Source organism: Brassica napus, chromosome C1 (assembly GCF_020379485.1).
Source record: "Brassica napus cultivar Da-Ae chromosome C1, Da-Ae, whole genome shotgun sequence".
Classification (NCBI taxonomy): domain Eukaryota; kingdom Viridiplantae; phylum Streptophyta; class Magnoliopsida; order Brassicales; family Brassicaceae; genus Brassica; species Brassica napus.
Window position 1 is genome coordinate 16,677,853 of NC_063444.1, and position 12,317 is coordinate 16,690,169.

Sequence of the window (12,317 nt, forward strand, 5' to 3'; positions counted from 1 at the left end):
GTCTGTGTGAACTTCCCATAAGTTCGCTAATGCGGATGCCCTTAGGAATTGGGTCTTACGAAAAATTGTTTAGCTAACGACTGAGGTAAAAAAAAATTGTGTGTAGTCCATCGGGTAAAGTACGTGTAGACATTATACGCTATTACCCCCAAAGAGTAATTGTGTTACAACGATGAATATGTATAAAGTATAAACTTTTCATGAAATGATTATCTCATTCACAAGAATAGTATATAATCTATGACAGAGAGAATTTTTATAGGAAGTTAGGAGACTAAAAATATCATTATAATCATTATAATTAAGTGGATTACAACCAAACCAACAACAAAGAGGGTTTACTATGAATTCTCATTTTATTAGACTTATAGAATCCTTTTTGTCTTTCTCTTCTTCTACTCTTACATTATATAAAAACAATTAATTTATTCAAATAAAGAGCAAGGCTGCTAATCATATACCCTACCACCCAATGTGTTCTCTTATTCACATCACTAAAAATTATGACATACATAGCAAGGATTACGTGGTGTGTTTATCTTAATTTGAACATCATTGATCAAACATATTTCGTGAAAAAGTTTAGTCAATTTGTGAATTATATAAAGTAAAATACTTTTTTTTTTAAAAAAATTTGCCATATCTATCGATGCGCGCGATAGTAAGTTAAAACCAACGTGCGTGTGTTTTTATAGATTTTTGTTTACGTTCAATGTGTGGCATGGAAGAAAAAATTATTGGTAAGACAACCAGCCGATCAAAGCCAGATACTCCAAATGAAGAATTGGACTCGAGTCACTCGACTGATCAAGATTCAAGCAATATGAGGAAGAAGAAAAAAACAAAAACTCTTCTGCGATAGTGACCTAAACTAGTCATGTTTTGAGACTCTTCCAGCCCTCTCCAATAGCAAGTTCAATTTGGGAGGATGTGAACTGACATTTTTTCAAACCATTTCCAAGGCAGATATAGATTGTATAGGGGTCACAATAAATGTATTATAGGTGAAAGAGGCATGCATAAACTTGAACTCAAGACATAGGTGTCAAAAAAGAGATTTTAACCATCTCACCCCAATAATAACATCTGACCCCCTCCAACCAAAAAGGCTCCGCCACTGAGTACAACTTGCTAGCCCATATATTTTATCAGATGATCTTTTTGTTGATATTTTACACAATCTGAACTACTAAAATGCTAGTAGTGAAAAACAATGAAAACTCTGCGAGTCCAAATAATAGCACGCTTGGCATATTCTATTGACTTCGTTCACCGATTACACCAAACAGCCAATCGTAAGTCAATCTTATAACTATTAGGTGTCATGAACTTCTCGTTTTGGAGGCACAACCTATATTTCTTTAATAATTACTAGACCCCAAAGATATACTCCCACCATTGTATTTTGCTGTATTGGGCAGACGATTTATATATGATGTAAACATTTTATTTAATACATTTGACCCTCTCAAGCTAAACTATCAAATCGGGTAATGCAATTACGCGTTATAACTTATATATAGCTAGATTACTTTTTGCCAAGTGGAAAGAAAAAAATAGTAACGATGCTCGATCAAATTGCATATAATATTGTAATAGACACCCATACCTTCAACTATAAATACCTTGTTCAACTTCTCCTCTGTCTTCACATATCTTCTGTAAAACATATCTATCTTCCCAAATCACTTGTTAAAAATAATCTTACAATAGTTACATATAACAATATGAAGACATTTAACGTCTTGCATCTTCTGCTTGTTCAAGTCATTGTCCTTTTGCCTCTCCTTTGTTTATCTGATGACTTTGTTAGCTCTAGAGCTACTTATTATGGCAGCCCCGATTGCAAAGGAAACCCTCGTACGTATTATTTTCTTATATATTTGTATCTTAATTATTTCATTTCTTTTAGTATTCTAAGCATGTTTGGTAACCCTACATCAAAAGGAACAACTCAATAGTCAATTCTATCAAGCTTAACTAATTATTTTTATATATCATATACATATAGGTTTATCTAAACTCTTAATTCATATATATGAAAATGATTCCGTTAAGTTTCCATGTCTCTTGTTCGAATATGACATTACGTTTAGTAATTAGTTTTTTTCAAGAATCAATTGGTAAATTTTTTTATTGATTTCAGCAAAAAGAATTTTTTTTTATTGATGATAATATGAATAATTGCTGATTATGCAGGAGGAGCATGTGGGTATGGAGAATTTGGAAGAGATATCAATAATGGTGAAGTGAGTGGTGTTTCATCGAGACTATGGAACAATGGAACTGGATGTGGTGCTTGTTACCAGGTTTTTATACATTATCTAATCTAATATATTATCAATAACAATATGCTATAGACCGTGTCACTATCATTACTAAACTAATATTATCATTAATTGATAATTATTAAAAGGTGAGGTGCAAAATACCTCCGCACTGCAACGAGGAAGGAGTATACGTAGTAGCTACGGACTATGGAGAAGGACATGGCACAGACTTCGTTTTTAGCCCTAAGGCTTACGGACGTATGGCGCGGCCAGGCACAGAGGATCAGCTATATTCCTTCGGTGTGGTCGACGTTGAGTACCAGAGGGTCCCCTGTAAGTACGATGGGTACAATCTGGTGTATAAGGTCCATGAGAAAAGCTATAACCCTCATTATCTTGCCGTCCTTATCTTGTACGTTGGTGGTGTCAACGACATCCTTGCCGTTGAAGCCTGGCAGGTAAATTGATCTAAGATACAATATGAAAAACGCTAACGTTTTGAAATCTTATTGTTCCAAGACTCCTTTTAGCTCTAGTTCTAACACTTTGTCTGAACTCAAACACAATGTATTCCACAATGCTCGTTATTAAGAAAATGTATTTCTTAAGACTAAAAAGATAGTTGTAAGCAAAGGGTTTGATGTTTTTATGACAATTTTTGAAAATTGATATATGATTCAGGAGGATTGCAAAGAGTGGCGACGCATGAGAAGAGTGTTTGGAACGGTTCACGATTTGCAAAATCCACCAAGAGGCACTCTCACTTTGCGGTTTTTAGTGTACGGAAGCGCCGGTATCAATTGGATTCAATCGCCAAACGCTCTTCCCGCCGACTGGACCGCAGGAGCCACCTACAACTCCAACATTCTACTTACTTGATTCCCTTTTGCTGCTCTTCACTATATCTTTCTCTGGTGTGTTTATATATAATATATGGTTTCTCATGTGTAATGGTTATATACATATTTAAATAATGCCCTCTAGAATAAGGATAACCATCGATCTAGATTTATTTATATAAATACCATGTATTGTGTCTAAGATTGTCATGATTTGTAAGGTTTTGATTAATGGAATAATCATATAGTGGTAACAAATAACTAAAAGTTTTGTATATTCTTTTTGATAAAGCAAGGTCAGTCGTAGACCTCAAATTACCCGAATAACCGTATAACAGTAGAAAACAGAACTGAATATCACATAAAATTTACATATAAGTCCAAACTTTAGTTATATTTAAACCAAATATTCAAAAACTGACATACCCAAAAATCTCATGAGTTATATATATTTTCAGAAGTAAACAATACTAGCTTAAGATCTACGCAATAGCGCGGGATGAATGTTATATATAAAAATAATTTTATCTATTATTATTTATTTGTATTCTTTTACGTATTATATATATAATTAAATTAGAGTAAACACATAAATTAAAAAAAAAATACATCTTGTTTATTTAGGATATTTTTTAGTAAATAAATCAAAACAATCATTTTATTTATTTTATATGGTATATAACTAAATATCAATGACATGGACATAGATATATATTATATTTTAATATAAATATTTATTATTGAGAATTCATACTCATGTGATAAACACAAAATTTCAAATGTGCAATTTGAATGAAAATTTCAAAATTAAAATATTAAGCTTTCAATATTTTTCTAATACAAATTTCGAAATTATCATATTTAAGTATTTTTCTATGTTATATAGTTTAATTTGAAAATATATTAATATATAATATGAATGTCTGGTAAATGAAACTTCATATTCATACGATTTATGATCATTTGTATCTTATTATTACAAAAAAAAAGTTAAACCATTGATCACAAAATTTTAGTGTGAGACATAGTCATTTTAAAAATTCAAAATATAACATATAAGAAAAAATTTAGTTTTGTTTATTATATGGTTAATGTGGTTGTTTAATATCTTTTAATAATATAAAATTAAATAAAAAAGAGCTAAGATACAAAAATTATTATCAAGTATTTATTATTCATAATCATTAATTGTCATATTAGACAATTCTGTAGCTTTTATTTAAGGAAAGTGCGAGAATATTCTTTTGTACACTATTTATCAATTTAATAGTTAGTTAAATAAAATGTATAATATAAGTTAAGATGGACTAACTTATTTCTTTAAGAATTCTGAATTTCATTCTCATGGTGACACGTAGCTACAAAACAATGTTGTAATATTTTTCGATTAATATATAAGGGATATATATAATTTAACTAAATAGTTTATTATCTTTTGGATAATTTGTTTCGAGAGCTACAAAATTTTTTGTCACAAATATAGACTTTAAAATAAAAATGATCAGAATAGATTTAAATATTTTATCAAAAGAAGTAAACATACATTTAAGGGGGTGTATTGAATCTAAAATTTAAACTGATTCGATTTTAGTGAGTTTTTAGATGATTTTAGATGAATATTATAATTTGGTGTGATTTTTGTTAAACAATTCTAGAATCTCATCTAAAATTATGGGATTCAGATTTTTATTATTATAACTAAGAAATCTCTGTCAAACACCCTTGAAACATCTAAAGCACTTTAAAATCTCTAATTAAATTTTGTTCAATAACTGTGGATTTGAGAATGTTTTACAAAATGACAAGTTCATTAACACTGGAATTTAAAGTGGTTTTTAAAATCCTCGTTTGAATAACAATGAATTTGTCATTTTAATACAAATCATCTGAAACACTTAGTTGAATACACTTCTCCTATATCTCTAAGGTTAATTAATCTTGACATTAATGTTTAGAGATAAGAGGTGGATTTTAAGATTTAGAGTTTAGAATTTAGTGTTTAGATAAAAAAATTAAAAAATGTTAATCCGAGAGAATTGTCCATTTCTCTTTGGTGTTACTTTTTAGATATTTCGTTTTCATTTTTAGATAATTAGGATAATTTGTGTACTTTTGTATAATTTGAAGTAGGAAATAATAAAAAAGAATTTAATAATATAAATTACCCATACGAATATATAAAACAGATACGGCGTCGTATAGAGAAAATATACAAAACAGGAGCTTTCTTTAGTAAAGAAATAACCAAAGCAGAGAGGTGAAAGAAATCGATCTTCTTCGTCTTCGATTTTTTAGGGTAATAAATCGATTATGGAGTTTCTTCTTCTTTTGGATTTGCTCTAATCATCTACCTCCGCATAGTTTGAGTAGCAAAGCAATACCCCTCGAATCAAGGAAGATGCCGCAAGTTAAGATAATCGCGAAAAACTTTATGGACATGGTGGCGTCTCTTACGGCCATCAAGCTCGACAAACTCTATAACAATGTCTTCATCTGCGAGGCCATTCTCAGGTTTAGTTTTGTTGCTCATCAATTTGTTAAAAGTTTTGTGAGATGTCACCTTCTTGGCTGTGGTCGAATCAGGTCTTTGCCACCACTCGCCAAGAAATACGTATTGCAGTTGCTTTTCATTGATGATCCTGTACCTTGCACGAGGATTGAGGAGTGGGTGCTTCCTGATGGCCTCTCTAAGCACAGAGTTGCTATAGACCGGTTGATTCAACTCAGGATTTTCACTGAAACCGTAGTAGATAGGTATGCTTTTTTATTGGTTTCTTTTATCATTATCTGAAATCTCAAGTTAAGTTTTATAACGAGTTAGAGTAGTTAGTTCAGTCTATCCACTGTGGAGGAGTGTTTATTTTGAGTTCTTAGTGTTGGAAATTAACTTGATTATGATTGATATGTGGCAAGGTGATAGTTCCAACTCTTTTGTCTTTAATGTTTAAGGCTGCTCTTATGACGTTTTCAGGAAAGAGGGAACCTGTTACAGCCTAAATCCTACATTTCAGAAAAATCTTCAGAAACATATTATCTCCGGGTAAATATACTAAAGTCCTTCTTTTTTTTTTTTCCGTTTGTTTCTCGAGAATATGCTAACGAGCTAAGCTTGAGATTTGCAGTGGAGTTTTGCCTCGGGAGCCTATGAACTCCAACAATGGCATTAAGCTTCCAAGTCTACAAGAACTCGAAACCTATGCACTCCAGCAATGGGAGGTGTGTATATTTCAGAATGGATTTTTGGTTAGTATCTGATGATTTTGTGTTTATGTTCGTCAGTGTTTTCTGCTACAACTCATAAATTCGGGTCAAGGTGAAAAGCTAACCGGTATCAGTTCGTCCATGATGAAAGTCTTCCAGCGAGGTTTATTGAGTCAGAGGTATTGTTTCTGTACATGTCTATAGATGTGTAAAGGTGTCGTATCTACTGGTTATTTAACACCGTTCATGTGATTTCACAGAGACAGAGATGGCCCGAGATTAACTGAGAGTGGCTTTCAGTTTTTGGTATGCAATGCAAGACGTTACTCAATGATCTCTTATTACGTGTATTCATATAAGTAACCTTATTGATCATTAATTTCAGCTGATGGATACAAATGCCCAGCTTTGGTACATTATCCGAGAATACATATCGAATGCCGAGGTTTGTATCAAGCCTTGACAAGGTCTGGTTAATAAGTTGATATCTTTGTTTTCTCAGTATGAATAACCAAATGCCATTGGCCTTCAGGAGCGTGATGTAGATCCAGCAGACTTGATTTCGTTTTTGTTAGAGCTCAGTTTCCACGTTACCGGTGAGGTATAACAGAAGTCGTTTCAATCGATCTTGTTCTTTTGTAATAGAAGATTGTTAATCAATTCGTTGATCTCAAACATTCTTATACACATTGCAGGCGTATAACTTAAATACATTGACAGATGTTCAAAGAACTACGCTTAAGGACCTTGCAGACTTGGGATTAGTCAAGCTTCAACAGGTTAGGCCATTGGTTATATATTTTTTCCATTACCAAAAGGAGATCAACTCTGCAACAGTTAGAGAGATTATAGAGGTATATCATATGTTGAACCAATCTTTATAATTATTATAGGGAAGGAAAGACAGTTGGTTTATTCCTACTAAGTTGGCTACAAATTTATCAGTCAGTCTTGCAGATTCATCAGTCCGAAAAGAGGTCACACCTTTTGATTCTCCTTTTTGCCCCGTTTCGACCTACTACTACTACTACCAATAGTTCTCTTGATTTTGCGTATTATTGTGATTTTTATTCCTCATCAGGGATATGTCATGATGGAAACAAACTTTAGGATGTATGCTTACTCAACATCTAAGCTACAATGTGAGATATTACGTCTGTTTGCGAGGTAGAAGCTCGTAAACACTGCTCTGAAAATCTAGTGTGTTGAAATCCTTTAGGTCTAAGCAGTTGCTCCTCTATTTTCCAGGATAGAGTATCAACTTCCGAACCTTATTGCTTGTGCAGTTACAAAAGAAAGTTTGTACAATGCATTTGACAATGGCATCACATCAGACCAGGTAAGAGTTGGTTTCGTCTGAAAAATATTTACAGTACAAGAATCTTATGCTCTCTTTGAACTAGAAGACCCATTACTTTCCTTGAAATGTGTCTATGAATATTCTTTTTCCCCTTTTGTTTTTCGTGGTTGCAGATTATAACTTTTCTCCAGCAAAATTCTCATCCACGATGTGCCGATCGAGTCCCATCTATTCCAGAAAATGTCACCGACCAGGTCTATACTCTCTATTCTCTCCTCCCATCTCGTGTCATTCAGGATTGGTTTATAGCTTGATAAAATTGTATACACTACCTCCACTTTCCATTGGTTGTGTGTGTGTTTGCTAACGAATGTAAATGCATTATTTTTTGGCAGATCCGGCTTTGGGAGTCAGATCTGAAGAGAATCGAGATGACTCAGGCTCACTTCTATGATGAATTTCCTTCAAAGGTAAAACCTGATTCCTCTTTCTCTATATACATTCTCATATCTGAGAGCCATTATAGTAAATCTCGATAGCTGGAACTGTGTTGGCAGGATGTGTTTGAAGGAGCTTGCAACTTTGCTAGACAGTGGGGAGGCCTTCTTTGGGAAGACTCTAAGAGAATGCGACTTGTTGTGAAATCCGAAGTTCACAATCAGATGCGTGAGTATCTTCACACCCAAGGCAAGTGAGAAGAAAGAAGAAACTCGACCATTTTCTTTTCTTATGTTAAAACAAAAAAAAAAAGTCAAATGTTTTGATACTTCAAGATATGTTTTGACATGATGGTGTATAAACTATATCGACAAAAAGAAACTTTGGAGTGAGAAGGAAGAAAAGTGACAAACCGTGTTCTCAATCTGCTTATTCAAATTCTGCATCTGTTCAACCATACGGCGGAATGTCGAACAGGTTGATCCGTCCCATACCGTTCCGTACTGCAGTGGGTTCGTCTTCGAACGGGTCATGGCGGGTTAGACTCACGCGGGCTGCGGTCCTCAAAATGGCTGACCAAACTCGTACTGCAAAACATGTAGGCTTTTGCGGATCGGTCCGCTGGACATAGAATTACAAACGAAGATATGGCTCCTGAACGCTTCAATATATGATTCAGGACGCTTTATTAGTTTCATGACGCATCAGTAAGTGAGTTTAGTCAAGGATTGAACTGAATAAGGCAATACACTTGTTAGTTGAAGATTTTAGTTGAATCAAAACACTAGTTTATTTACTTTTGTTAGACTCCAAACATTTTAAAAATAAATAATACTTTAGTTGCTGAATCCAAATATTATAACTCATAAGTTCATAACAAATTCTTTAGTTTTTTGAATCCAAAATTAAATAAAACCAACACCATATCAAAGATGCTAATCCCAAAAATAAATAAAAAGAAAACACCAATCACATTTCTTGTTCCTTATCTTTATCACCAACGAGCAACAAAAGATGGAGATTTCTCTTCTTCACCCTCAACTTCATCTTTTGCGAATAAGAATAATAGAAGTCAGTTAAAGATATATTGAAATCTAAAACTCTAAAATGTATGATAATGTGAACAAATAGATATAGGCAAAACTATGAAGAACCCATTGCGGGAACTAGATCTTCTTCTTCGGTGGAAAGTGAGTTTTCAAATTTCTTATGATAACTCGAAGAAGCTCCACCGGTACAGATCGAAGGCGCTTGGGAGACCGGAAGCATCATCGACCCTGAAACCACTGTCACTGGAGCTACATAATGTCGAATCGCCCTCTCTCTCTCTCTCTCTCTCTCTCTCTGTGTGTTTTAGATGAAAGCAGAAATGGGGACTTAGGGTTGCGGGTCTTCAAAATCCCGCAAGTTAACCTGTAGCCCATCCCACTTTCGACCCGTCCCGCTTTCGACCCGTCCCATTTTGAACCCGTCCCGCTTTCGACCCGTCCTGCTTTGAACATGTCCCACGAGGCCCGCAATTTTGCGGGCTTACAAAATAGAGGCCCAATCCCGCCCCGCAGCAAACTTTTACAGGCCAGGCTCGCGGTTCAACTCCTCGATTGCCATCACTAACCATACGGCGGACTTCAGATAGTACAATCTTCTCTGGGAGTCTGTTTATTTCTGCTTTCCTTTGTTGGGCCTGCAAGAGCAAAGTTTACAATCATTTTGATCATTTGTATCAGAGAAAAAAGAGCAACCATGACCAACCCTTGCTGGAAGTCATAAGTATTGTTGAACGGTAAAACACCAGAAATCTATACGATCAGGCAAAACTCATGCAAGGAAGATCTGAGTTCATCAGTCACTTCAGTTCTACTTTACTAACAACCCAATTGTTCTACAGAGAAGTACACTATATACTGAAGTAAAGAACCTCCATACTAACGTGTTGTTCGTTTGCTCATCCAAAAGATGCAAATCGATCTTCGTTTTGTACATTATAATGCTACATCCAGATGGATCATCAATTCAAATTTTTAAAAATTCATTTCAAATTCTCACCTCAATGAGGGTGAGTCTTGATGGTGCATCTAGATGTAGGTGCATCTAGATGTAGATACTTCTAGTTCAGTCCAAAATGATAAATGACAAAAATAACCTTTTAAAATCAAAATATTATTTTCAAACCAAAAATTCTATTTTTTTTGCATATACATTTTTTTGCCAGAACCGAAAAATGCATTTTCCCGCCAAAACTGAAAAACACATTTTCCCGTCAAAAACCGCAAAACTGTGTTTTCCGCAAAAACGTAGAAACATACATTTCCATAAAAACAAACTTTTCGATCAAAACAGTAAAAACACACTTTCCCGTCAAAGCCGTAAAAACGCATTTTCCCGCCGAAAACGCAAAATCGCAAAAATGCATTTTTCCGCCAAAATCGCAAAAATGCATTTTTCCGTCAAAATCGAAAAATGTATTTTCCCGCCAAAACCGGAAAAACACATTTTTCTGCCAAAACTGGAAAATGCATTTTCCCGCCAAAGCCGGAAAATGTATTTTCCCGCCAAAACCGCAAAATCGCATGTTTCCGCCAAAACAAAAAAAAAACACATTTTCCCGCCAAAACCGGAAAAATGTTTTTTTGCCGCCAAAACCGAAAAATTGTTTTTTCTGCCAAAACCGTAATAACGCATTTTCACGCTTAACAATGTGTCCTTTCATTTTAAGAATTGCATTGATTCAAAATAAACTGTTAAATTGTATAAAAATGTGTCTTTTCATTCTAAAAATTCTATTTGTTAAAAGAAGTTTGTCAAAATGTCTAAAGATGTATATTTTCTCACATAATGCCATTATTGTATGATTGTGTTGTTTATTGACCCGAATAACTGCTTATTGAGTAAATATTTTTTTGAGACACCAAAGATGGTCTGTCTACAATTACAGTCCTAACGTCCTCTCTATGAAGTTGGTGAACGAAAAACTGTTTTCACGGTGACTGTTACAGGCAGCAGTCTCAGCCCAAAACTGCCTTCTTCTGCTAGTCTAATATGGTCTGATGGCACACAAAAGTCCCATTGTTGTTTATACTGATTGGGTACTGATGAAGCATTATCAGGTTATCATAGTCAGCAGTCATCATAATAAATTCAACCTTGTTATCATACTAAATTCAATTTTACTGCTTCGCACCGTCTGTTGCACAATCACAGTCCAAATCATTAGAATCAGCTAGCTGTCCAATCATCCGTGTTGTGTTTTTTTTTTACTTGAGTGTCAGAAGAATTGATCGTTGGATGACTCCACCGTATTAGTTTCGAACGATGCATTGAGTCGGCATTGACCATGTCATTGAATGTTCTAGGGTCATGCTGATATTCATATATATTTCTGATCATGACAATTATTTTGCAAAATGAAGATAAAGAAGACAATAAATACAAAACGAACGAGAAATAATATTCATTTATAACATAGACCATGAGTTTGCATGTGCCATGCACATACAGAAATAATAACTTTAAATTTTAAACTATTTTATTTTAAAAGAAATGTTTTGTTTACATTTAGAGTTGATTATTTTTTTGTCTCTTTTGATTTGGTTTATATTTCAGTTTTATTTTGCTTAAAATTCAGCAGAAATCAATTTTATTATATAAGAATAAATGTATTTATATTATAGTGTATTTAATGAATATTGATTATAAATATTTCCTTTTTATTGATATTAAATGTCTGTTATCCTCTAGTTTTAAATATGTATAATATATAAATTCTAATAAAGTTTAGTTTCTATTTTTTTTAGTTAAATTATGCTCACCTGGGAAAACATAATTTTCTAATTAAACTAATGAACCAATAAAATTTCAATCATTTAATTATCAACAAAAAATATCTGATTAGTTCTGCTTTAACTTGGTATTGGTCAAGGCATATTTACGATTAATTTTGATAAAATATAAATATTTATATATAAATATGATATATAAGTTGATGTTGATTTTTTATATATTTGTAAATATATTTAATTCAATTTTTAATTAATAAGTTGAGATATATATATAATATTAACAATACATATTTTAAAAATTATGTTAAAAATGAATATTTATACAAAAAAATTTTAATGGTGATATAGAGTCATTAGTCAATTATCACATTTTTTTTCCAGAAACAAAATATTTATAAGGAAAATTTGTATATCTCACAATTAGTTAGAATGCTATATCACATTTTAAGAAGTCATGTCATATTTTTATTGTTGAGAATGAATGTGGTGA

The 12,317-nt window shown here is 33.1% G+C and overlaps 2 protein-coding genes across 3 annotated transcripts; both read left to right on the top strand.

The window, feature by feature from the left end:
- The first annotated feature begins 1,627 nt into the window (after window positions 1–1,627).
- Window positions 1,628–3,370, top strand: LOC106374414 (expansin-like B1). The gene is made up of 4 exons (XM_048745887.1): window positions 1,628–1,860; window positions 2,200–2,309; window positions 2,417–2,728; window positions 2,952–3,370. The coding sequence occupies exons 1-4, from the start codon at window positions 1,728–1,730 to the stop codon at window positions 3,147–3,149; spliced, it is 753 nt and encodes a 250-aa protein (XP_048601844.1). The 5' UTR covers window positions 1,628–1,727; the 3' UTR covers window positions 3,150–3,370.
- A 1,942-nt stretch (window positions 3,371–5,312) lies between these two features.
- Window positions 5,313–8,472, top strand: LOC106373094 (general transcription and DNA repair factor IIH subunit TFB2). Of its 2 annotated transcripts, XM_048745889.1 has the most exons (16): window positions 5,313–5,405; window positions 5,471–5,620; window positions 5,693–5,863; window positions 6,081–6,149; window positions 6,232–6,325; window positions 6,389–6,489; window positions 6,571–6,616; window positions 6,696–6,755; window positions 6,843–6,911; window positions 7,006–7,089; window positions 7,204–7,287; window positions 7,392–7,477; window positions 7,559–7,649; window positions 7,784–7,864; window positions 8,006–8,080; window positions 8,168–8,472. In XM_048745889.1, the coding sequence occupies exons 2-16, from the start codon at window positions 5,508–5,510 to the stop codon at window positions 8,303–8,305; spliced, it is 1,362 nt and encodes a 453-aa protein (XP_048601846.1). In that variant the 5' UTR covers window positions 5,313–5,405; window positions 5,471–5,507; the 3' UTR covers window positions 8,306–8,472. The 2 variants fall into 2 exon arrangements, with proteins under 2 accessions (XP_048601846.1, XP_048601845.1); XM_048745888.1 differs by having other exon boundaries at window positions 5,347–5,620.
- Window positions 8,473–12,317: the final 3,845 nt, after the last annotated feature.